Source organism: Parus major, chromosome 1A (assembly GCF_001522545.3).
Source record: "Parus major isolate Abel chromosome 1A, Parus_major1.1, whole genome shotgun sequence".
In the NCBI taxonomy this organism is placed as follows: domain Eukaryota; kingdom Metazoa; phylum Chordata; class Aves; order Passeriformes; family Paridae; genus Parus; species Parus major.
The window spans coordinates 61,265,302-61,293,064 of NC_031773.1; the positions used below are offsets into that span (position 1 = coordinate 61,265,302).

The window sequence follows — 27,763 nt, forward strand, 5'->3', positions numbered from 1 at the left end:
GATCAATTGCGGGACACCCAGAAGATCAAAAGCTCTGGATTGTGAATATCAAGATGCACCCCTGTGTCACAAGTGGGAGCTCTCTCAGAGGCCCCAAGGACCAGAGTACTGCTCCCCCCCTTCTCCCCAGTATTTCAACAACTTTATCCATGTACTAGCCAGGGATCAGGGTTTGAGAGGGAAGTAAAAACAGAAGTTTAAAGATTCTGCCCCACTGTCTTTAGGATTTCTTCTTAAATGGCTGTGTTTTGTTCACAACAGAATTTATTTCTTTGCAGGGTGTCCCACTCAACTCACTATGCAGGGTCTTCTGACAAAATTGGTCTTAGCCTTCATCATTCAGTCACAGTCTGCTGCCAGAGGAAAAAAAATACTGGTAAGGAAGGCCAGAGTTCTATTTAGGAAAACAGAAAAGCTTTCTTTAAGAAAAAAAGGGAAGAAACAGCTGAGGATAGAATGGAATAAAATCAGACACAAAGGATAAAACATGAGTTAACTTTACATTGTGTTGAATGACCAAATAGGCAGTTCTGGTCTCTGGGTACTGACTGATGGCTCCATTGCCAACTCACTCCAGAAAAAGATGAGCCTGTATTCTTAAGTACAATTTGCAGGCTCTCAGAGGTTGTCTGAGGTCAGCTGTCCTCATTCAGCCCCAATTCCAAGCAGAGAACCCACGCCTGCAGATGAGCTGCGATACCAGAGCCACTCCGCCAGTGTCCAGAGAGGTTCTGAAGTACAACAGCCCAAAAAGGAATTGTGCCAACTCGCACACATCAAGAGCCAAGTCCTGGGCTCCAGCAAAATGACAAACATTGTTTAAAAACATGTTTGCTGAAGGCCTTGTTGGTGAACGGGTCACTTGGCAAAACTGAACACAAGGCATGCTGTGCAGCTGCCTAAAAAGCTCAGCTCTCCTGTGTGCCTCAGCAAAACCAGGATCCAGGAGAAATTAGTGGCCTACAAAGGATGCCCAACAGGACTTCTCTAATGATGTTGCTCCATGGCCTTGCTGCTGGGAAATGGCTCTGATTTCTGCTACTGATGTAAAACTCTCAAGCCTGCATAGGAGAGCTTTTCTCTTCAATGCTCTTTGTTCTTTTCCCATCCTCTTTGAAAATGCCATGCTGAACTCCTCCATCCCCCTCATGCACACTCTCCCACTTCCTTGACTTTTTCCTTTAGGGTATGTAGACAGCAGTGGTGCTGATGCTGAAGGTTTTCTCCTAGGAAAGAGACCTGGAAAATTCTGGATGGAGAGATCTCCGACTGGCATAAAAGTAAATCTTGTGGATTAGAGAATCTAAAGCTTCCCTTCAGTCACATGAAAAAAATTCTAACATTAGGATACTATGTCCATCTCCAACTTGACACACAAGTTCCGATGCAATCATAGGAGAAAAGGGGTGATGAAAGCAGTACCAATAAAGGTGGATGATCAGCAGTGCCAGTAAAACAATGATTTCTTGGGTTTTGTAGCCTGCAAACTCAGAAACTGCCTAGCCTGCTTATGCTCCAAGGCTGGAATCAGACAGTGTTGGTTACCTAGATTTCAAAGAGTGATTAACTGCATTTTCATCTCTGTACCAAACAATTTTCCCTGTGTTTAAATTGCTACCATGTAAAGTTGAAATACTGGCAGGGAAATCAAACTCATACATGTAATCATACAGAACAAAATGAAAATCCACCAGAATGCCAAAGAATTAAAAGGACAACTTGTAAACTACTTACTTGGGTCCATCACCTCTTCGAAATCTACCTTTCACAAGATACTCAAGCAAAGCTAAATGAAGGCACCAAGTGAAATTCTACTGATTCCAGGAACTGGGCCTTGGCTGCAAACCAGAAAGAACGCAGGCACAAATGCAAATTCAAGCAATGTTATGAAGATACTTTAAAGCTGTGACTCAACTGCAATCTTAGTTTGCTAACTCCCTTATGAGATTCCCACTTTCTTCTGTATGACACCCTTGCACATTAAAGAAAAAATATTGTGAAGTTACGGGCTGTAAGCGTCCCAAAATATCACTGCTTATGGAGCACTAAAAATGCATTTCATTTTACAGATGGCAGGAAATGCAGCTTAACTGCAACCTCTCCACTGTTACTGGCAAGAGAAAATCTTATTGTTGATGTTTTTTAATTGCTTCACTCTCAAGGTACTGCCCGCTCATTTCCATCAAGGGCTGAACTTTCATCAGTTGGCAGAATCTCCACTGCAGAATCTTCACTAACACACAAATTCCTTGGGATACCCAAAACTAACTAAAAATTACTAGTTTGAAAGAAAGTGTCCTCATGCACATATGTGCATTTGTGTCTGTACAAATATGTATGTGTTAATTGGGTTGCAGAGCATAGTTTTTTGCTGGGTGCATAAAAAGCTCATCCAAAACATTCCTTGTACAAAACGAGGTCTCTTATATCAGAGTTCTCAGAGAGCAGCACACTATTAACTACAGTATCTTTACAGATTTAGTAGAATAACTGAATATTAATATTTTAACATATGCATATCTCTTTTTAGATATCTTAATGTAAAACTGAGAAAATTCTCCTTTGTTTCCAGAGATTTTTAAACTTTACTGCATGAGCTGCACATGGATTAGCATACAATTGGGTATAGGAATTTTTCTGGAATGCTTCTTTTTGAGGCTCTGTATTCTCTCCTGGAGGTGCTGCTGTTTAGATCATGATCTACTTGACATCATGAAGTGATTCTAAGGGGAAAAAACCCCGGACAATGAAAAAAAATCCCTTCTGAAATCTGATGAATTATTGTGGTTCCAGTCCTGGCCACAGGAAAGTTGCAAGAAACAGGATGTAAAGATAAAATTGAGGGGCAGCTTTTACAGATTGCTCTGTAAGTGGTGGGGTATGTGTGTAGAATGACATGAAGACAGAAACCATTAATCCCCTTACTGTTGCAGCTGAGCAGGTAGGCACAGAGAAAGCTGAGGTGTACAAAAATATCTTGTTTTACCCTTCATACAAGGCAAATTTTCTGCACACACACCCTGCAAGGATCAAGACTCTGCTGAGCTGGCAGCTGCTGCCAGGCAGGTGGTCCCTGGTTGATGCTGGACTACCCTGATTAATTCTGGGTTTCTCTTTCCTGTGGAAGATCAGGAAACTGATGTGTCAGGTTTTGACTCCAAAATATTTTTCTTCACAGAATGATGAGCATACTTAAAATGAACTGAGAAGCATCTTTGCTTTCAATGACTTACTAATTTCAGACTAATCCACCTTGTTTCTACAGTTTTTTATCATACTGTGTTTTTGTTTTTCATTTAGAACCTTATGTCATTTAAACATTCTTAATTCCTTTGTGATTTACTGTGTGCCTTTGTATAACTGGAGGAAACTGAAAACTGCAGTCTATTTTTTGAACACACACACTTTTTCTGGGTTAAGTAACGGTAGCCTGCCCACCGGCGTCACAATCAGTAAATTGTGCCAATGGAGGTGTTACACTGACAACGTCAAGATCACGGCACGTGGCGTGCGGATCTGAGATGTCCCACTGGGGGTCCACTTCGTCATGGACCCAGGTGGAACTGTGCACTACCGGTGACGTGGCCCTGTATGGCACGAAAGCTGAAGCCCTTCGGGACTGGCCAGAACCGAAGCCAAGTACACTGTGGGGTCTGATACCCTACCACGAGTCTCCAGCACTCGATGCCACTGGGTTGTAACCAGCGCGGAGCCTTAGGTGGCAGCGTGCAGCACTAGTCCAGGCCTGCTCTCACTGGGAGAGATGTACTGCAACCACAGCACAGTTTTATCGAGGGATCTACAGCCCTGCCACAGTTACCTACTTGACGTATATTCCCCACCAAACACAGAGGTCAAGCAGGCTGGCCCTAGTGAATGCACGGCACACGTTGTTCAAGTTGGAATGGGGGGTCCTGAGAGCCAAGCACCACTGCCTCCCAAGCACTGCCCACCTTACCCAACGTCACCACCTGTGGGTAAAGGGACTGGCGACCCATGTCTCATGACCCTGGCTCACAATCATGAGTCACATGGGATTTACCATTGACTAAAGCTTTTGCATCGAAAAAGGTACAACTTGAGTGGGTGATGAATCAAAAGAGTTGACTTTACTACTGTGAATACCCACAGGAGCAGAAGGACTGAAGACAATTAGAAAAGATGGAGCATTACACTGTGACCTCTCCTTGACAGTTATAAAACTGGGGTTTGAATTCTGTACCATCTGGCAGAACTTGCGACCTGGAGACAAATGGCATCCCCAAGGCTTGTCTGGGTTTCAGCAGCACTGCCTCTTTATTAAGACAATGTATCCCATCATTAGATCATAATCCTTCTGAGAGGTTCCAGTACTGCAAGTTCTGCTTTTAAGGGGCAAGATCAACAGGAATCATGCTGATACCACCACAGAACTGCATCTCTCAGTGATCAGAGACTGATGTTTCAGGGAGAGAGTCATGCAGGAGTACAAAGAGAAGCCATGTAATACAAGGGAAACAGCTTCCTGCAGTCAGAAATGCCTTCGGGAAGGGTCCAGAACACAAGTCTTAGGAGGAGTGGCTTAGAGAGCTGGGGTTGCTTAACCTGGAGAAAAGAAGGCTCAGGGGGTACCCCACAGCTCTCTACAACTACCTAAAAGAAGGTTTTAACATAGTACCTGGTCTCTTCTTCCAGGTAAGAAGTGATAGAATGGAAAGGAGACGGTCTCAAGTTGTGTCAGGGAAGGGTTACACTGGATATCAGGAAATATTTTTTTTCACCAAAAGGGTTACCAAGAATTGAAACAGGTCTGGAGTGGCTGAGTCACCATTCCTGGAGGTATTTAAAAGATGTGAAGATGTGATGTTTAAAGACATGGTTTAGTGGTGGACTTGGCAGTGCTGGGTTAACAGCTGGACTCTGTGATCGTGAGAGTTTTTTCCCAAGATAACTGATTCTATGATTCCATAACTCATTTGTTCTTCAAACAGTCGAAGACAGAAAAAATATTATTTCATTCTTGGCCTTGAACACTTTGAGGGACAGGGCACATACAGAATCAGAGAATCAGTTAGGTTGGAAAAGACCTTAGAGATCATCAAGTCCAACCTATGACCTAACACCACCATGTTCCATCAACCTAAAATCCTCATTAACCCTAATCCAAGGACAGGCCCCTCTACAGTGGTCACAGCAGATTTCAGGGATGCTGATCCAGATGGAGTGATCTGCACCAGTTTGGCATGGAGAGAAGACAAGAACAATCATAGGAGGTGGGGAAAGATAAATCTGAAGTGATTTGCTGAAATTTATAGGGCCTTGCTGGATGTTTGCTGATAAACACAGCATACTTCACAAGGAAATACTGAAGAGACAAAGATGTCTGATAGCGTTGCCCATCTCAATGTGCAGCTCTAGACAAAGCTTTGCATGGAAGAGAAGGTCTGTCTGTAGCATCTGCTGTAACTAGAAGGGTTAACTGTGGCTGGACAACAGTAAAAAGCAGCAGCATTTCACAGTCACACCCAATTCCCCCTTTTCAGCAGACTCTTTCACAGCCTCCCTATTTTCTCTCTGAATTATCAGAGACATTAATAAGAACCTTTTCCACTCCCCACTTTGTCTGATCTTCCTAATTAGGAACACTGAACAAATATATCTGAGAAACAGCCTGGCAGCAGCAAGGCCTTGGTTCACTGCATGCAGGGCATGGAAAATGCTCTGCTCTCCCAGGGACAACAGGAAAGCTACCATCAGTGACTCAGCATTAGCCCAGTAACTGCTCTCCAAGGAATCCAAGACCAAGCAAGGAATCCTTCCAAGCATTCCTGCCTATTTCTGTGCACAGAGGGATCAGACAGCAAAAAAAATGCAACTTGAAACAATTCCCTACTCCTGATAAACACACATCTCTCAACAACTGAAGATTATACAGCCCTGTCAAGCTTTGCCTCATGATCCACATCTCCGAACACATCCAGGCAGCAGCCAATACTGAAATCTGGTTTTTTTTGTGAAGCAGCTGTGCTCTGTGCAAGGCAAATGTGGCATTTCATTAAGCACAGGGTAATAGTTTGATTCCCTTAGGGACTTGCTGCTGGAAAATAGAACACCTCGTTTCATAAATAGGCAAGGTCACCACGCTTGTTTTGGATTTGATGCTGAGATAATTGAGTGTCTGTTCATTATACATTGAATATTAATGCTTTAATGCACCTGCATGTAAAATTAATTTTACTAGACCTAAGGAAAACAGCCTTATATTAAATATCAATGCATACTCAGCTACAGAAGTCAAAGAATTCTGATTTATGCCCAAACTATTTTCTGTATTTTACCGTCCATGCTGGATTCAGAAGCTGAAATATTCCAAGTAACCAACTGTTGAAAAGTACAAGCTAAGTTATTTTGCCCATTGACACTGTATCACCCTTTTGTAACCCACAGCTGCTCTTCTATTTAACCAGAGTCATCTCCCAGCATATTCACATGTGCACACTGTGAACAACACAGTGCACAAGTGTGACACCTCAGTGTCTAAAACCCTGTAGACAGATAAAAGCCAATAAATTTCACAGAGATATATCAAAAGGGATCAAAATTCTAAATGAATTATTTTAAAATATTTCTAAGCACTACCAAAATCAGGAGTCCTCAGAGGACCTTACCTGAAGAACCTAAATATTATGCAACTAATTCTAACCTGTCTGCTTCACTTTGATCTTACTTTATCTCAAATACTCATTTTATCTCTTTGTTTAGAATAGTTAGAAGTTGGCAGCCTGCATTTCTCTGTTCCTTTGGTTCCTGGAATGTGCAATCAAGAAAATGCAGAGGACAATACTAGGTCAAAGCTAAATGCAAAAGAAGAGTTACTTGCAAAGTGAATGTGTCACGGGTCAGTAGAGAAGATTACATAAGGTAGGATATGAAAGAAGAAATAAAGTATGTTCTCCTAAACCCAGATACAAATACTATTTTGCATTAAATCAGTAGTTTGTGAGGAAAATGAATTTTTTATTAGGGTTTAGAAATTATAAAGATACACATAAAGAACACACATAAATAAGAGAAAGGATTTTATTCTGAAGTTTCCTGTGCTTACTCCAATATATCTCATCAGAGATTATGATCAGAAATTTCAAATGCAAATGTTGTCTCAAGATTTGGAACAAAGTTTTGCTGCATTTTTATTTGTTAAATACCTCAGGGGTTTCCCAAACTGGAGGATGCAAACCACAACTGTAAATGAAAGGGCAGTCTCTAGATTGTGATCAACTAGAAAAGATCTGCAAAAATGTTATGAATAATGCTTCCTGCCCTCCTCATCTGTCATTAAATTAACATCTAGTGGAATTAACAGCTTCATTTCTAGAAAAAAAAATCTCCAAGGGTGTAAGCATTTGTACACAGCAAACACCTTCGAGGTGCCTTAGGCAGGGATTTTTGAGTAATTTTAAAATTATCAGCATCAGAAAGACACCTTCTTCCTTGAGAGGACCTGGATGACTTGTGGGAGTTTTTTTTCTTCCCAAGACTGCAGCAGCCTAACTTAGAGCTCTGCCTTCTTTTGTTCATTTGAAACAAGTTGGAGCAGGGTGCCAAAGGTTCAAGGAGAGGTTATCAGGTCCTGTTTGCTGTTGGCATGTCTAAAACTGCTGACTCATGCTAGGAAGAAAAATGGGTACATCTAATACAGCTGTAACAATAAAACAGCTATTAGGGAACCTCACCTAGAGCTAACAACACCTCCAAGCTGTGCTGCCCAACTGAAGAGATAAGCCAGTAGTATTTATACATAAAATGCAAACAGAGTTTACAGAAGGCTTGATAAATACCTAGGTTTATAATTTCCTGTGTTTTAAAACACAAAAGGCAAAACCACACCCTATTCAGGATTTTGTTAGTTGGTGACAAAAAGCATTATCCACTGTGATGAAAACTGAGGGTCTTGGACTTGGCAGTGTGAGATTAAGGGCTGGACTCAAAGACCTTGTGGGTCTTTTCCAACCTAAATCATTCTATAACAGACTTGCAAAAATCAACCAATGTGACTGTTTCCTTTCATATCACTTAAAAATTTTCCTGAATATGAAAATAATCTACCCTCTGTTATAAACACACAAAACCAAAGAAAGTCTGTTCTTGGACATACGTAAGATTTTCCTAGCTTAATGCCTCAAAACATTAAAAGGGAAAAAACGTGTTTTCTGCCAGACCTACTTGTCTCAAAATCATCTATTTTACCTCTAACTTCTGCAGGAGGAGAAGGATTCTTCCAGTCAAATCTTGTTCAAACTTTTAGACCAATACTCCATAAAGATATGCTGACATTTCTCAAATTAATTCCAAGTAATTCCTTGCCTGCTAGGGCCAGATTTGTCCCTTCCTCTCATTTCACATCAGTTATGTACAAATTCACACTAGCATTAGGCATGAGCTTGAACTGTGGCATTTATCATAGCTGGAGGAGTCTGAGCAAGTTCATAACCTCACCACTGGCTTAAGATATGGAGAATCTTGAGAGCCTCAGGCCAAGTCAGTGTCTCCTTACAAATGTTTACATTAAATACAGCAAAGGGAAAGGGCTTTGACATCCTTCTTGCCACTAGAGATTTCCTCAGTGGGATGGCAAATGAAACAGGATCAAGACACATGGGTGGAAGTCATGCAGAGAGGGAAGTAAAAAGATTACATTGTTACAGTGTAAAATGCTGTGGCACACATCAAAATCAAACATATACAGGTTTGCTCATGTACAATTCTTTGGCTGTTTGTCTTAGACATAGCAAAAAGACACAGCTGTTACAGCAGAAGTCAGCATTTTGATCTTCATGAACTGAGTAGAACAGCAGCCCTTTGCTTCACCCAGCTAAACAGATTTCAGATTGGATTCCAGAATAAATCATATGAACTTACCTTACATTTCAACATGTTGGCCACTCTCTCTTGCATTGACTGTCCAGCCTTTGGCCTGACAAGAATATAAACTGCTTTCACTTCAGGGCTGGAGCGCAGAAGTTTTTCCACCAGTACTTTGCCCATGAAACCTGTAGCTCCTGTGATAAGTACAGTCTTTCCATTGTAATAAGCTGAGACTGAAGACATGGTGCTTTCTTGTTCTGTCCCTTCCTGCAGCAGGTACCTGAGAAGATGCAGAAATAAAGCTTTAAAGGCTTTGGGGTAACTTTTTTAGTCACCTACATCAACTCAAATTAGTTCAGTCATTGGCAATTTTAAAAATTATTTAAAAAAAAAGTCTTCATTGTGAAAATAAACCACAAAAATCTGAGAAGCTTAAAAAAATCAAGCGCAGCCTTCTCCTCCACATGACACCACAGCTGTACTCAGAGGTCAAACACAGCTCGTGCTGTCCAAGGCTCCCAGCAGCAGACGCTCACTGCAGTGCTGAACAGTGTTTATCTGCTACTGTGAAGTGGCAGCTGTGAAGATACACAGCTATCTCTACAATACCAAGGAGAATGAGATTTCCTCACAAACACTGCTGTGTTTTCTACTTCAATTCCACTGTGCCTATGGCATTCCTTGTCAGCCATCACTCTTCTACATGCTCAGTCTTTTCCCGTTGCCTTAGCCTGGAATAACACCATGAAGAAAGCTCTTCTTCGCGGAAGATACAGTGCAGTGACATTGCTCTGCACAACTGCAGCACCATATGCAGGTCACCACCCTTAATGAGCTGTTATGGCCAGAATTCATTCCAGTTCACTCTCAGGAGTGTAGACATGGCAGGCTCCCCTTTGCAGATCCACTGACATAGACCAGGCTCCCACATGACGTGTCCCAGTTAAATATTTGAATTAGATGTAATGGTTTCAGGCCTGAATGTGCCCAGCCATCCTAATTCAAACTCTTAAGTTGATTAAATGCAAACAAGGCTCGACTGAATTCCCTTAGAAAAGCCCCTCTTTCCCTTGTTAGCCAAACAGAAGCAAAACAATCATCTTTGAAGGGGGGCAGACCACAGCAAGCACAAAACACAAACTGCAAGGAAAAGGCTCATGAAAAATATCAGTAAGTGTTTTGAAAAAAGCCTACTGAATTTGAAACAAAAAGAAACAATAATAGTAGGATACTGTCAATCATGTATTCAAGAACCAGAGCCATGATCTTCAATTATCCCAGAAAAACTACTCTTCCTCCAGCAGAGGCTTCAGAGACACAAACTAGGGAGTCAAGCCTAACAAATTATTTCTGTTCTTTCCCAGTGCTGCAGAAATATTGATGCCTGTCAGCATCAAACAAATGAAAACCCACAGACTTCTTTATCCACGACACATCCAGGTGTAGAATCCAGTGTGGAAAGTGGGTCAAGCAGAATAACCTCTCAGGGACACTATTTTATAAGCTAATAGCTGTGGGTATTCTAGCTCAGTGAATTTGGTTATTAGCCTATCTTCAGATGTCATCTAGATTATAACTTAGGTGAATGCAGAAGGCTCATCTAAGCCTATTAAAAACCTGTTCTTATTAAAGAGCTGGCCACTTGGGAAGTTAAACCAACAGGTTAAAACTAATGGATAATTAACTTATTTATAACAAAATATCCCATCTTGTTCCAGTTTGGAAAAACTGACTCATACTGGAAGACAGGAACTTGCAGAGCCTGGAAGCATGTGAAAGGTGCGTAGGGGCAGAAGTAGTTTAGCCAGATGAAGACAAAAGACCTCAGAAATTTGGCATGACACATGCCCTGCTATGTAGAAAGAGGGAGGAGAGAAGTCCTTAGACACTAGAGACCATACCAGTCCCACTGAACAAAAAGGTTTTGTTTCCCACAGGAAACAAAAAGACAAACTATAAGGACCACTTCCAGACACTGGATACTTGCTTTGAATTTGTATGCAGAAGATCATATCTGCACAACATATCTGCACAAACAATTTGTAGAGTACTTTGTACCACAAACTAGATTACCAGAGGAGTTACTCTCCTCCCCACACTTCAGGAGTAGAGAGCATTTCCAGCCTGCATCACTAAGCATTGCTGCTTTGCCTTAAGAGCTGTAGACTACTGAACAAATAACCATGAAAGGCTTCTACATGTGGACATCAATTTATTATGCAGTTTCATCTGGGTTCCCTGCTTCAGTTATCTAAAAAGGGCTTCATTTGTTTTGGCCAGATGTTCAATGCTGGCTAGAATAGTAAAGTAAATAAATCACACTACTTTGAAGTGTCCCTATAATTAACCATGCAGCCATGTTTCATTAAGTATTTCTGACAAGGACTACATGCACGTAACTGAGAGTTCTTCTCCATCTAGTCTGACACCATTTTGAATGATTCCAAAAAACCCCAAAAATTTAATCTCCCAAGCCATTCTGGTCTGATGAAAATGGAAGTACCAAATGCAGCCACTGAAAAATCAAACTTTCAAGGCAGTCTGCTGTTACTCTTGATTACTGGCGTATCCTCCTAGGATTAAATGAAAAGGGAAGAAAAATCCCATCCTTTCTATTTTCCCTAATAAAGCAGTCATATATATATATATATATATATATATATATATATATATGTAGAGTTCATAGCGACAATTTCAGAGTTGGATCCAGTTGTTCAGGGCCTCATCCACAATAGAAAGCCACAAAGAATGAGATGATGTCTGCCTGCTATGGAAGCAGATTCGTGTCTCTTTGCAGCACACTTATTTTTCTATTTTCTAAGTGAGCTTCAGAAGAAATTATAAAAATCTTGTACTCATCCGATGACATGCTAATTATCAGGAAAGAAAATCTGTGAATTTGTTTAATGCACGCAAACAAAGTCATGTTTTGAAATCATAACACAAAAATCAGAATGCTGCAATTTGGAATGTTAAGACAGATCTCTGAATCTCCACTGTTCAAACAAATTTAAAGAGACTTTTATTACATTCCACATTCAAAGGCAGATTCCAGTTTATATTCAGGATTGCTAAGATACTTTCCTTTCAAGTTAGTCTTGAAATTTTAGTTTTGTACAACTATCTTTGGTTTTTTATATTTTTAAGAGTATGATGGATTCTTCTCTGTTTTTACTGATTTTGCTTGGCCTTTGTAAAGAAAGCACTGAAGAATGTATGGAGATTTTAAGGAACCAGAGGATTTCTGAGGTCAAAAGGTATGGCCAAAGTAATGCCTGCTGACTTGACCCTTTGGAGGTCTACTTCAAACCAGGGAGAACTATATGCATGCCTTCTTGGCTTTTTACACTCAAATTGTTTCCTGGAGAAAGTTATACTTAGCCTTTAATTTTAAGGAACAAATAGTCAACACTGAGCACTGACTATTTTCCAGTCAATTAAACTACAAAGAATTAAGCACCTGATAGAAATATTTGAACTATGGTCAATAGTTGCAGTGAGGTGACCCTTAGGGACGCAGAGAAGGATAAAGACCATTTCATAGGCTGAAGTTCCTGGCTCTTCCAAATCTGACTGGAGGTGAGAAAGCCACTGAATTGTGGAGAGAAGCCCATGCAAGGCCTTCCTGAAGCCCAGTTCAAGTGAGTATATACAGGCAACCCAGATGTTTTAGACACTAACTGAGCAGGAAAGTAATCACTGATGCCACCTGAATTACTGAGTGCAGCATCTTTGCAGCAGCACAGATCTCCCTGACACTGACTTCAGCCAGAACATGAAAAAACCACAAGCCAGGAATCCCACTGAGCATCTCTGCAGACACAAGTGCACAGGCTGCTCTGAGGGTACTGCAGCCTCTCACAGTCTCCTCTGGATCAAACAGAAAGGACGAGCTACAGCACTGTGTTACAAAGCCACGACCCTGTGCCAAAGTACAAGCAAAGGGAAAAGTGGGAATCCTAATCTTACCAACCTAGTACTTCCCTCCTGCAAAAGACAACCCTTGTATCCTCAGCTGAATAGCACAGGAGAACTTACCCCACACCGAGAGCAGGTATGACTGGACTGGTATTTAACAGAACAACTACTCCACTGTCCTCATCTTTCACATACTTTGGTGATGCCAGATTGCAACGGTGTAATGCAGAGAGTTGGCCTCTATCAGAACCAGAGTGGTGGAAAGGGAAATGTGGACTTGAATGCTGCCACTGCCCACGGCAGCCTCATGACTGCAGGGTGTCAAGGAAGGACAGGAAAAAGGAGGATGAGCAATGGAGGTGGACTGGAAGAGGTGATTATTTCAGTATGGTTTGGAGCACTGCCCTATTCAAACAAGACAGCAGCCATTTCAGAAGCTTATCTGTTGAGATATTTGTCTTTTCAACTCAGCTGTATAAAATGGAAAAAAAAAAATTAGTTTTGCGCAAGAGCAAAGGATCATATGCCTATAAATGGTCTCTCTGGGATTTTCTTAGAATAGTTTTGATAAGCTCTTTCTTATACAACTTTATGCAGGGATGTAATTTCCATCAACAAGGGGGTAAGCCTGTTCAGACGAGTCTTCCAGAAATCATATTAAATGTAATGAACCATCTTCAACCAAAATTACACTTAATGACAAGCAATAGTTTTTGAAACAAAGCTACAGAGAGCAAGAGTCCTTTAAGACAAAGTAATTCTTGGCCACTTTCTGAAAATATTTAGTCTTGGGTGAAAATATCCAATCATACATAAGACAGTTTTCTTTAATCAGGATTCTGGAAGAGTTATAATTAACCTGGAACATACAGAGAAAGAAAAATTCCTCTGTTTCTTCAGAGAACTTGTACAGCTGAGGTCAGAAAAAACAATATAAAGTGGTCACAGACTATTTCTGTCTCATCATTTTACTTCTTCAGTCTATTAATTATTTTATGAGTTTAAAATGGACTGAACATTGGGGATGCCTGAACAATACATCTTCATATAATTATTTTCTCTTTTACATTTTGTCCCAGGATGCATTACAGAGCCTCTCTAAAGTAGACAAGTAATTATAATACATAAAAGCAATTATTTCTAATACGTGCTTTTTGCCTGAAAGCCTTTATTGTTTGTTTAATCATCAGAAAACACAAACCATGCATGCTAGAAATAGCTGAAATAGTGACTTGTTTTACATCATACTGACTTGACTCCTGGCTCCTCAGTAACACCATGAGAAGGTCATTCAGCTTCTTTGATTTCATTTTCTGGGCCAAACTCACAACTAGGGAAGTTCCACTGCAATGACCAACGTTTCAACGAGGATTAACATGAATTATCTTAGATTTGAGCCTTTGGATTTAAAATAATTCCTGCATTTTCAGTAATAAGCAATCATGAATCAGAGCAGAAAATGGCTGTATTTCAACACTGAACACCATTTGTGACAACAGCACTGCTGACACAAACAAGCAGAAAGTACCAGCACAGAGGCACTGAAGTTACATAACACATTTCCAAAGGTCTTTAGGCACAGAAAGATTTGTGTAGTCTGTGAAGTCAGGGAGATTTTACAGATGACAGAAAATGAAACAAAGAGGATGATAAAATGGCTGTTCTACAGAAAAAATTAGAAGTTCCTTATGGTTTGTTGAACTTCCACAGTTATTTAATGACACCTAACAGCAACAACAAAGATAAAGCTCCTCTCATTTAGCTACAGAGTTAAAAGGAAGGTCATAACCCATCCTTTGTACAGGCACTATAGAAGCTAATGCAGCATAAAGAAATAAAATCCTGTGATTCAAAGATGGGCACATTTACAGCCAGACTGAACTCCTGATGATAATCCTCTTTGCAAAAGAGATTTCGCTCCAAGCAATTTACACCAAATATGAATGTTGTTGTTAGAAGACTGAAGGTTAAATCACTTTTCTCCAGCTAATACATTTCAAATCATTTTTTGTTTGCCAACAGTAGCAATTCAAATCCGTAACACCATCCCCAAGTAGCAACACGCAAGGAGAAACTCATTGCTCCCAGAAACCCTTCATGCCTTGAAAAACCACACCAGTTTTGCAATTCATTTTAATTTATAGCAGTTAAATCTAAAGAGACAGGGAAGTGTGACAGCATAATTAAGAGCTGGAGACAACAAGCAGCATGCACAGCTGGATCCTGCAAACTGCTGAACTCTACATTACAGGCAGGCAGACACAGAAACCTCTGGGAACTGTGGCTGCTTGGCCAAAGACCTGTCCCCAGGACAGATGTGGGAAAAAGCTGGAACTTCCGGATTACTTAATCATCACCTACTCAGCTTCACAGATGTTCTGACTCTCCCTTGCAGTACAAACTGTTTGGCCACCAAAAAGAAATAGAGAAAAAAGAAGGAAACAGAAGGACCACTGATGCAATACAATACAGAAGGAGCCTCTAGATTTTTTAGTGAAACCTGTTAATCTTGCTCAGTCTCACTATGTTTTCTCTCCAAAATTAAGGAAAACAAGCCTGTAAACATTTTAGAGCTGAGACAACATACCTATGTGTGTCATGCAGGATCTTAAAGAAGTATTTCTCAGTAGCTCAAATATCCATGTATTCTACCTCAACCCTGTTTAATTATCCATCTGGTAAGAACAGCAGCTATCAGAAACTTCAAAGGTGCAGCTTCTGCAGGCTTCTTTCTGCATCACATAGTCCAGTATATGTATCCACTCTTTTTTTTTTTAAAAGCTAGTTATTGCAAAGCTACTGAGCAGGTAATGGGATCAAAGCATAGATCAGGACTAAAAGGGAATTTTTGTTTTGCCTTATCATAATTAAATGCAGACATCCTACATCAGAGCTTTTCTGCAGGTAATCCTTCCCCTTACCATTCCCTCAGTTCACACTTCACAGCCATTTTCATATTGTTATTTCTCCTAGGATCTTTACAACTATCAGTCCTCTCCCAAAACCATTAAGTCAAAACCCCTGCCACACCCACTGCACACTAATCACTCAGCACCCCATCACTGACAAGGGATGTCTCTATGAAGTCAAGAGTTAACTCTGTGGGATAACAGGCTTGACTGGCACATTTATTTTAGACATCTCAGTTGATAACTTCTTATTAGCATCCAGCAGATAATTATTAACAAAGATTTTCTGTCCTTTTCCTCTACTCATCTTTGTCATCCATTGAAAAGAGTGGCACAAGCATTTATAACATTTGTCATTCTGTTTTTTTTATTCCCTGAAATGGTTATCAAGCATTGGAATAGGCTCTCTGGGGAAGTGGGGGAGTCACCAAGCCTGGAGGTATTCAAAGATGTGTAGAAGTGGCATTTGGGGACATGGTTAAGTTGTGGACTTGGTAATGTCATAAGCACAGAACCACAGAATGGTCTGGGTTGGAAGGCACCTTACAGATCATCTCATTCCAACCCTCTGCCATTGGCAGGGACACCTTCCACTATCCCAGCTTGCTCAGAGCCCTGTCCAACCTGGTCTGGAACACTTCCAGGGATGGGGCAGCCACAGCTTCTCTGGCCAATCTCTCCCAGGACCTCAGGATGCTCACAAGGAACAATTTCTTCCTAATATACAATCTAAACCTACTCTCTTGTCAGCCTAAGGCCATTTACCCTTGTCACTACCTATCCATGTGAAAAGTCCCTCTCCAGGCGTCTTACAGGCCCCCTTCACATACTGAAAAGCATCTTTAAGGTCACTCCAGAGCCTTCTCTTCTCCAGGCCGCATAATCCAAATTCCCTCACCCTTTCCTCCCATCAGAGCTGCTCCATCTCTCTGATTCCCTTGGTGCCTGTTCTGGACTGGCCCCAGCAGCTCCCTGTCCTTCCTGTGCTGGGATCCCAGGGCTGGAGGCAGCTCTGCAGGGTGGGGTAGGAGGGTCTCACCTGAGCAGGACAGAGGGGCAGAATCCCCCACTCCTCTCCCCTGCTGCCCACACTGGGGGCTCAGCCCAGCACAGGGGTGGGGTCACTGCCCACTCACATATGCAGAGCCACATTGAGCTCTCCAGCCACCAACACCCTCCAGTCTCCCCCCACCAAGGATCTTTAAAGTCTTTTTCAACCTAGATGATTCTGTGGCTGAGCCAGTTTAAGAATACTCACGTACAATTTGAGAGTAACCAGTGGCTGAGGTGTTTTGGTCTTTTTTCAAGGCCCACTTTTGCAGAAGTTCAACTGCTCTGAATGACAGGAGGATTGCTACCTCCCCAGCAATTTCCACATTCCAACACTCAGAGAAAACTATCCCATAGTGGCCCAAATAAGAACTGGGTGCCTAAAAACTGCCTACATTTCTGTAACAATTGGAAATGGTGATTTGACAGCAGCAGTGCAAATACTTATGTGATTACAGCAACCACATTCTTCACAAAGGCACTGTCATGACATGAAGAATGGTCTTCACTCAAGATTTAGAGTCAACAGCAATACTGATCCAAGTAAATCAATATCATTGATCATTATCTAGTAAGTAAATTTATACCATGGAATGATGGAGAGACTGCCTTCCTTTTTTCTACTGTTACTTCCTCCAGCACTCCTGTCAGGTAAATACCTAAGCATGACGCTCCAAAGTCTTAATGAAATCAAATGAAACTGAATTTCTGTGCTCTTGTAAGAAAACTTGCAGAAAACAACAAAAAAAGAAACTGAGGACAATGTACAGGAACATGGTCAAAATGATGACCTTCCTAATAACCACACTTTTAAAAACAATTATCTAAGCCACGCTACCTATCTTTACAACAATTTTCCTACAGCTATGCCCAGTGGAAGATGTAAATCGAAAATACAAGTAGCTTTGTATTTCTGTGCAGATTTATCACTATAAAAGTGTAGTTTTGTCTGTATTAAGCTTCAAAATAATTAACAATTGGCTGAATAACACAAGCTGAAAAAAAGCAAGACAGCTGTAGGGATTCAAATATACATACATGTACTTACCATCCCCAATTTCTGATGGCCATAGAGTTCCCCCATTCTGTCTGTCTGGATTCCTCAGAGTAAAAAGGCTTTCACTGGAGTCTTTTCTTTAGGAATATGTGTGTAGTCGTGCAGTACATGCATAGAAAATAATTTTAAAGGTTGTAAACTGCTCTTTAGCTTGAGTCTCATCCATTTTTGGGTCATCAAGACCATGATGGCAGTGGCTACAGAATACCTCACACTGTGGATTTTTTTAAGTTGTAACAGGGCAAATATTCCTTTTCCTCTATCCCTCCATGACATCTGAATTTGTTCATACCTTCCTTATAAGACAGAGGAAACGACTTATCACCTGAGAAGCTCTTGACATGTTGTCAGGGAAATATCTTGATGAGTTCAGATAATACAGCAGCTGTGGTGACTGCACTAAGAAATTCAGCAGTCCTGTGACAGCAAGATAAAATGACATTTCACACTTTAGATCTCAGATCTAAGAGAGTGGAAAAAATTATCTACTGTGTTCAGACAAAGATTTAAGGTTAATTAAATAACTGCAATTATTTTTCTTTCCAATAGGAAGTCAAGCTCAGCAGTCTGAGTAGTTTTATACTGGGGTTTCATTAAGAAGTGCAGTCTAGAACCCTACAATTGTCTTGGTTGGAGCTGAAAGACGAAAATACTTGTAATATTTCCCATCAAGAAGAGTCTTAAAAGGATGACTAGATGAATGTGAGAGACTATATATACTATTAATTTAATAGCAAAGCATATATATTGACACAAATTTTCAAACCCCAAGATTTAAGATACCCACAGGTTGAGTTTTTTTAAATTGAAACCTAAAAGATAACATTATCAATTGAAAGACCACAGCTCTGCCTTTTTCCTCATCATTGACTCAAACCTCAGGCCAAATACAAACAAAAACCAGGTATTTTTTTTCATTTTCCCCACATATCTCTATCTTTTAGGCTTAGAGCATTTGATGGCACCTGGCAAAGTTGTTCTGGGCAAAAAAGGATAGCACCCTTCAGGAGCAGGGAAGAAGCATGACCAAAGCTTATTTAATTCCAGGAAGTCAACAGGGGATTTTACACTGGTTAGTGCATACTGCTAGCTGGCTTATTCTGCAGCAAGCTGGGAAATCAGCACCTGTGACCAGCTCTCCAGTAATTCCCTGCATCCTCTGTTTTGTTGAAGACAATTCTGGCACTACTGGAATCAGAATCACTGACAGATTTGCTTTTGGAGTCTTTGGCATTGGAATAACAAGGTGTTACAACGTGCAGAGACGACGACAGCTCCAGCAGCAGACCTGAGGCAGGTCCAGCCTGCTTGTTGCCTTGTCACTGTGCAGATGTGATGGACTGACAAACACCTCGCCCCCCCTTTGGAAAAGCAAGAAAACCACAGTCAGTCTAGGAGAATCTAAGAGGCTGCTTCCTCCAACATGGGTCCAGAGTTGGAGCGTTGGGGAGGGGCAATGGAAACACTGTTATAGGCCTTGTGGGCTTCTGGAGAGAGGGTGAGGAAAAAGCAGCAGTAAAAAATTAAACTTTATATGTATAAAGTTTATTTTTATACTGTATACATTTTTATATTGTAGAAAAATTATAAAAGTGTACACGTTCTTAAGATATACACCAGTGAGACACAAGGCACTTCCCAGATTCCACATATTTCTGCCTCCCATTACACCTCACCACTCTGGGTAGACTTTTCCTACTGCTTTGTCTGACTGGCCCTGTCTGGATGCACTCACAATCTCTTTAACCCTTGATCTAGGGCTTCTGAGTAAGAGAAACATGGAGTAACATGCACAGCTGATCCCTGTTGTTCCTCCTGAGGGTGTGGGATAGCTCAGGGCCAGGGAATGAAAGCTTAAGAGATGACGCACACAGAGAGACTACTGGCTTCACCTCAGCCCTTTCAACAGCAAACATTATCCTAAGAGTTTGCAAGTTTTATTTTTCATTGGGATCTCAAACACAGCATGCAGTCCTTCTTTTCTGGAAATTCTGACAGGGAATACAGAAGCATCCCAACTAAGCCAGAACCTTCACTGGCCATATGAAAGCAAGCCAAGTATTAATGGAAAGCTCCAAGGTAGCTCCTAGGATTTTCAGAGTAAAGACAGAGTAAGGCACTTTTCTATCAAAGTGGAAAACTGAAGGAAACCCACTGAGCATGGACAAGGTGAACATGTTTTGGAGATGCAATTGCAAAATGTACCTTTAAAAAATAAAATTAGAAAACAAGGGAGCAGCAAAGAGGAGAATTTGTAGGACTCCATGATTAGTATCTCAGACAGTGTGCTTGTGGAGGACGTTCCATTCAGCTTCTACCAGGAGATCTCACCATGATATGCCCAGGATTACCCACAGCAGCCTCAAACTTCAAGCAGTTCTGAGATCTCTAAACACACGAAACCAAACTACTCCTGGGAGATATCCTGGCAATCTGCAGCATGGATGAAGTAGAAAAGGATCTCTTCCAGAAAACAGTTTTCTCAACACTGAGACCAACAGATGAAAGAAATTTAAAACCACCTATAAGGGTCTCTTCACATGCTTTGTAAAATTCATCCTTCTCATGGAATTTGCCAGCTGGTCTGCTGTGGATAGCTGGCAACACAGTCTGCTAACACGGGTGCTGATCAAAGCAGGCTTTGGTCAAACAGGACACAGTTCACTAGGAATTGGGAAACGGACCCAGAGCCCCACATTTCTTGGCATCTGACAGCCACTGCCATAATATTTTGGGACAGATTTTAAAGGTGGAGTTTGCAAGAAGGTATCAACAAAACACAGAAACCATGGTATTATTTGCACTTATAAATGTAATAACACTTCTTTTTCTACTCTCATCACTTCTTCCCTTATTTGAAACTCAGCTACAAGGATGCAGAACTCATTCTACTGAGAACATTTTCACAAAATCTTTCACCAGTAACACAGCAATGTTTATCCCTCCCTCCTGCTGTTAAAAATGCTTTTTTTAATGCCATACTGTATTTGTACAATCCTTGTTTTATACACCTTAATTAATGACCTCTGAAATACCCCAGAGAAAGAACGTAAATATGTATTTTATTATTCACATGATCAGAAACATGGACATTTAAGGGGGGGTTAATGAATTAATGATGCAGCGCCAACCAAACACCTTGGTGTTTTGGAGAGTTGTATTTAATTCCTTGAGATTGTTTAGGCCACACTGCAACAGGGATCAGAAGCAACATCCATTTCACAAGCCGAAGAGCACAACAGCAAGAAAGACCATATGTGCTGTAAGATACATTGATTTCATCAAAGCTGTTGTTCCAGTATTACAATTTCATCATTAACAATTGCATGTGTTAATTATAAGAAGCATTCTGCTGTTGTTCTTGTTTTGGTTTTTGGTGGGTTCTGGTTAGCTGCTAGATTTTTTTGCCATACAGTTACTCCTCGCTAGAGCAAAAACACAAAACTGTGGATTCAGGAGGGGAATAATTATATGTGGAAGAAGCCAGACTAGAAGATCAAAATGATACCCTTCCAAATTAGATTTTCTCATGAGCTGCAAGGAAAATACCCCCTAAAATCTCTTTGTTTTCTGTGGAAGACAGGCAGCACAGCCTGCAGATTTTTCTGCCCTGAGCTCTCCAAGAAACACAAACATTTACTCTTCAGATAAAGGGAAAAGAGCAGGAAGAGGAAACTAAAGAGAATTCCCTGTAGTTAGTGAAAGTTGCATTAAGGAATGTTCCTCTTCACATCAGCAGCATTAAATAATGAGGCAGCAGAGAGCTTTGCAGCACTGGGAGCCTGTCAAACATACTTCTCCAGCAAGAAGAGACAATAAAATGTCAATAGAAAATGCCTCTTGATTGGCACACACCGACACAGTGAAAACTTTTCCTCCTTTTGCACATAAAGGGACCAATTCTTTTCTTCCCCTCTTCTCCAATATTTAGAAGACAAGCTGATGAGAGATGACAAGGCACATTTACAGAAATTAAAAAAAAAAACCCAGCACTGAATAAAACATAAGTACAGCATCAGAAAAGGATGGTCAGACTTGGTACCATCCATTGGTACCCGAGGGTACCAATGCCATCTAATACATTCTCTGTGCACTGACATGCAAGCAGAGGATGGAAAGAAGAAATTCAATGATGATTTGGAGAAAAATCTGAATTAAGTTTAAAGTACTTGAATAATCCTGTTGTGATCAGTGCCAGATTCAAGTTAAGTGTACAGGTTTGCCTTAATCACAAACTTCCTTCTCACCCTTAAGAAGCTCTACATTCAAAATTTCCATGTTCTTATAGAGAATAAAGGTTTTAATTACTTTTTGATATATTTAACACTATTATTAACACTTAATTATCTGATAAAGAAAAATAGCCACAAAGTTTGCAATGCTGTGTCCCCCACCCCTAATCTCATCCTAGCATGATCTATAAAATAAAGAATAAAATAAATAAATACTTCTTATTTCTAGGGAATCCCATACGGTCCTATTAAAGTCGACTCAGTTGAAATTCTGAAATAATTTTAAACTGGAAAATGAGGTGTTGTGTGCTTCACAGCCTCAGGAGGCCAAATACTATGGAACATTCCAGGGTCAAGCCCTGCAGCCTATCTGGTGGTAGTGCTTCTGGAGGGACTAGTATGTGCATGCTCTGAAAACTCAAAGGACCACACAAAGTTGGTATATTAGCATAGCTTAATGGACCACAGAGAGGTACAGAAATAAATATGCCTCCTGATTATTCTCTTTTTTAAGCCTTTTCCATTCTTGCAGGGAAAGGAAATTGCTATGTGACAAAGTGAAAGTATTTAGGACCCATCTAAAGATTTATCTGTATAATTTGAGAAAAAATAACATATTACTCAATTTTTCTTAATGATTTTTTATTTTCCCAAGAAATTATGCTCTCTTTAGCTTTTGTAGGACCTCATGACCTTGGAGACACAGTCTGAAGGTAGAACTATCAAGCATTACTAGTTCTGAAGCACCACCAATCTGCTCTGGAGCTTTTAGCTCCATCACACTAAGACATGCAAAGCAGGCACACTATCTTAAACCTCTCTGTGTATTTTAAACTTTGATATTCAGAACAAGCCACATCTTAATTAATTTATGCCAAACAGAAATACAAAAGATCTTCATCTTCAGCCATTCCTCTAAGCTCCCTAGACCTCTGCAATCACAGGATCAGTCTGTCCTTGGCCCAAACCCTTGAGATACTGTGAAAATAAACATTAAGGGACTTGGTGTAGCAACTAAACTTTTACAAATCCCTGCTTCTCTGAACAGCAGCCAAAAGGCACAAGGTCTTCTTGCTTGTGTCACCAACTGCATTATTGTCTACATTCTCCAAGCCTTGTAACATCTGCTGGCTATCCCTCACCTTGGATTTCTTCCTGCTAATCTTAGGTCCAGATAAGAGTCCTATTAGGAAGGGCTGATGTGAGGTACACACAGATTGCCAGGCTGGAAAGTTGCTGCCAAAGTACACAGCTCAGCTGGGCAAGGACACAAAAAGTAGCATGTAACCCCACCACACTTGTCACAAGAAAGAAAAAAGTTTTGTTATTAACAGCCAAAACATACACTGACTTTGACAAAGAGTATTCTTCAAGGCAGGATACTTCGTGCAATACAGAGACATTTACTAAAATCTGCACACAGATTAGGGTTCACACTCAACTACACCTCTTAGAAAAGTAGTAGATGTTCGTACATGGTAGAAGCAAAAATATTTTTTTTACAATTTCATAGCATAAAACAACTTCTCTGTTGTCATGAGAGCAAAGAAAAAAAGCAGGAGAGGTGTTTGGTCAAAATTTGGGTTCTTGAAATCTCTATAGCACAAAATGCTATTTTAGGAAAAACATATCCTCCCCCCGCAGTACAAAACAGCCTGCAACTCAGCATATTTGGCTTCCTGAAATTTTTTCCTGGCTGAGTACTCACAGCCTATAGAGATTCTCTGTTAAAATTGTTGACAATTCTCTTTCTTGACCCGTTTCAAACAGGATGAGAAGAGAAAAAAGGGGGCAGTCACAGAAACAGTAGAACCCAAGGATGCCTGTTTTATCAGAAGGTTGTTTGAAACCACAGTTAACAGTGCACTAAGGTGGCCTTAACTTGCACGGGAAGCCAGTGTAAGTTTTGGGAGATTGCCACCACATCCCTCCTTTTTGATCTTATACTGAACACATGCCAAGAAACCTGAATATTAACAACTGAATGGCAGAGATCTCCTGCAAGAGAGACAGTCCTTAATGACCAGAAGGGACAGAAATCATGTCCAGGGATGCAGCGTGAGCCTTTTAACAGAAGGAAGTTTTAGCACAGATACAGGAAGGAGGCGGTAGGTGATTTGTGCTGGGAGAAAAAAAATCTTGTTTAGATGATGCTTACTCAGGAATTATTTGATCTAGCTGCAATCTCCTAGAAACACAGGATAAAATGGTTGCCGTCAAGACATACAAACTGAGGGGCTAAAGAATAAATGCAATAGAGTGATCCTGTGTACCCCAACTTCAAAGAATATAAAGAGATCAAGTCTAAGGAGAAAGGATGATCCATTTCTTACAAATTAAAGTCAGGCATTTTTGTAGATTTTCAAGCCCTTCAGCAAACTTCAGCATTCAAATTCAGATTAGAAAGTGGTTTTGTTTAGCAGGAGAGAAAGAACTTAATGTAAGCATTTCATACAACAAGCAGATCTTAGAAACAGTGACAGAAGATGAAAACACTTATCTATGATAAGTGACACTTTAACCTAGAAGTCAAATGATGAACTCAGCCATTAGCAGCTCTAATCACCATACCAAACAGTAATGCCCACAGCTGATACTGAAATTCTTAGATCATCTTTATACTACAGAAAAGCTTTCTTATAGCAGGTTGATTCTTCCAGATTTAGACTACCTGTAGTTAAACTCCAAGACAGAGCCTGGGCCAATTAATTTACTACATGTGCACATTCATACCTAATACATAATAGGCACATTCATAGGCCTTAATTTCAATACTCTTCAGGTATGACAGCAAGCTGAAGACAATCAATGCAGTGTATTCACAGGAGAAACAGATCCCAATCCTCTGCTGCTCTCTTTAATGAAACCCAAAATGCACTAAGCTTAAACACAGAGGGTTTGGCAGTAACTTTAAGGTTTTCTAGAAATTCTTATCTTTATCAACCAGGCCATATTTTTCTTGTCCCTTTACATGTGTAGAAAGAAATCTTGTGGGATCATGCTGTGAATTAAACAGATACACTGGACTGGTTTATGATGTGGCTTGAGAAAGAGCTGTGTCAGAACTGCTGAGGGTGTTGTGAAGCAGCAGTGGGATGAAGCAGGGGCAGGAAAAAGCAAGAATTTGCTGGTTCTGTATCACTGCCAAAACTTTCCCACAGTGAAACACTGGCCTCTCCGTAGGAACATTTTATCCACCTTTTTTCAGCAAGGACTCCAGTTCTACTATTTAACAATCCTAACAGTTACAGCAATTTTCCCCAGGATTTGCATGATGCCTCAAATAATTTCAGACTATCTCTCAATCTCCTTGTGTATGTTTTGCCAATACTCTGCTAATTCTCCTTCAAAGACTTTCTTTTCTTTCCCCTTATTTATAGAAGCATAGCTTTGCTTAGAATGGAAAAGACCTTTAAGTCCAACCTGCAGTTTTGTCTTCTGAACTAGGAAAATCTACAAAACTTATGGCAGGAATCTTTATGGCAACAAAGCAAGAAAAAATAAAGAAACTCCTGATAGCCACCATCAACCTTAATCAATCCCTTCTATGAGAGAGTCACAGCTGGTAGTGGAGAAGTGAGGACCAAGGATCATTTGAAAGGGAAAATCCCAGCCCAACATTGAAGAGGAAGTCCAATACCACTTAAGGGCAAGGATTTAGGAATGTGACCCACCTGAAAAAAATCAGCTGTTACCAAGGTTTATCTGCAAGCAGTTAGTTTGGTCCAGAAAGTCAGCCAAACTCAGGTAACATGGGAACATTTATTGCATAGTGTGGGGATCAGCTAGCCACTCCTTCCTGTTTGCCATGAGGGAGGTACTGTGAGGTTTCCAGTAGAAGCCATTAGTTATTAGGAAATAAAATGTCGCTAAGGACACATGCAATCATGGCACCCCACGAAACACACAAAAATAATTGCAACATCTACAGATAAGTTGACATTATAGTGCAGATGAGGTTTGTGTTTGACAGCTATTTCTAGAAGACATACCCTGCTCTTTCCACTATGGGTTTAGCATTTTTCATTTTCAACTGAAATGAAAGTTAAGTCACTTTATTGCAGAACAACTCCAGCATAGCTCAGGTTTCAGCCTGTGAGAGCAGAACTATGTGCACATAGTATAATCTATTAAAACAATTTGACACTCTTTTCCAAGTGCCTAGGAAGAAAAGCCCCTTTATTCCAGAATTTACTGTATCTTTGTTTTCACTGAAATAGCCTAATATAATGCTTCCATGTTCTTCTCCACACATCAGAGTAAATAGATCTTCCCTGTAAGTCTTCCCTGTGCCCTATCTTAGAGCAAAATCATTCAGTTCAGCAAGGAAGCAGAAGAAACACAGGATAAAAATAAAAATCACTTTCTTTCCCTATAGAGAATATACTTAGCTATATCCAACATAATTTCTTGAAAACCATTGTAAAGTCCAAGTGAAAAGCTATATGTTCAACTCATGCAATCTGCCCTCCCACTAACCAAGGACAATATTGACACAGCCAAGATATACAAGAAGAGCTTGCTGCTGTTACTGTAAGGACCTTACACCACAATCCTAAGAAGAAGGACTGAGCAGCTTCTAACCTCCTACTGAAACCAGCCTCCCTTGACTCCCAGGGCATTGTTGCAGGGAGGTAGGTGGAAGAGAAGGGCATTAAACACCTTGAAAAGAGAGATCAGTGATTCCCACCGTGTGTCTCTTGTCTGCTGGCATCAGTACAGGGAACCTCCTCACTCCAAGACCCAGGAAAGGGCCCTTGTTTCCAAGGAGGCTTCAGAGATCTGATGGAATGCTGGACCACTCAAACTCAGCTGTGGATCGAGGGACCAGCTCCAAGCTGCCTGCACTTCATTACTCCCAACCCAGAGTAATTTCCATTTTCCTTGCAGGAGTCACTTTAGCCCACAGACTGAAAACTAATCAAGTAACAGTTTGATTATCTCTGTAGCATGACACCTAAATGAGGTAACTGGGTTTTTTCCCCCCTGCTATTGTGACTCCTAGAGCAGGTGTTTTCGAGACTCCCAACAAAGTTTTGTTACTTTACATTGTTATTTATTACACAACAAATATTTGTGCTTCTATGGAGGCCTTTTCTCCCTAAAAAATTACACAAAGCGCATCCAAATTAAATCCTATTCCACATGAATAAATACCCCTTTCACAGAAGTATTTGTTGCACAGTAACAGCTGATGGCTGTTGTACAGCCAATGGATGAAGCACACCTGCTGAACTGGAGATCGTCGTGGCAAAGCTGAATTAAACATACACTGTATAAAGGGTTGCATAAATGTCCTGCTTTCCTCCCTCATTATAAAACCTACTTGTCATCTCAATAAGCTTCCAGAAAAGATGTATTTTATTTTCCATTTTCTACCCAGAACACCACACATGTCATGGCATTCCTTTGAGAGCGTACCACCTTCCCCCACTTCTTAAACACGACATGACAATGTTCCCCCTTTGCCACAACCTACAATCCATTATCACTATCAGTTGTGCCTCCTGACAGGTTGTATCCTCCAACAGGGACACCCTCACAAAAAATCCTGCCATGCCAGAGCTCTCTGGATGCAGAGCAGGAGGTGCATCAATATCACTCACCAGGGCAAAATGCTTGGTCAATGACCCCAGCTCACAGTGATCAATGTAGATGTCTCTGAATTGCCATTCCCAGGTGTGGCAGCGGCCTCAGGGGAGACAAAGAGTTACATTGTCCCACCCCAAACCCCTTGTGAAGGGCGGCCCAGG

At 40.7% G+C, this 27,763-nt stretch overlaps 1 protein-coding gene across 3 annotated transcripts in view; it reads right to left on the bottom strand.

Moving 5' to 3' along the window:
• LOC107205003 (fatty acyl-CoA reductase 1-like) overlaps positions 1–27,763 on the bottom strand; it is a 122,783-nt gene that overhangs the window by 53,205 nt on the left and 41,815 nt on the right. For all 3 annotated transcript variants that reach the window (XM_015629063.3, XM_015629061.3, XM_015629062.3), the window contains exon 2: positions 8,899–9,124. In XM_015629063.3, coding sequence (XP_015484549.1) covers positions 8,899–9,087 — 189 coding nt within the window. In that variant the 5' untranslated portion in view covers positions 9,088–9,124. The remainder of the gene's footprint in view (positions 1–8,898; positions 9,125–27,763) is intronic.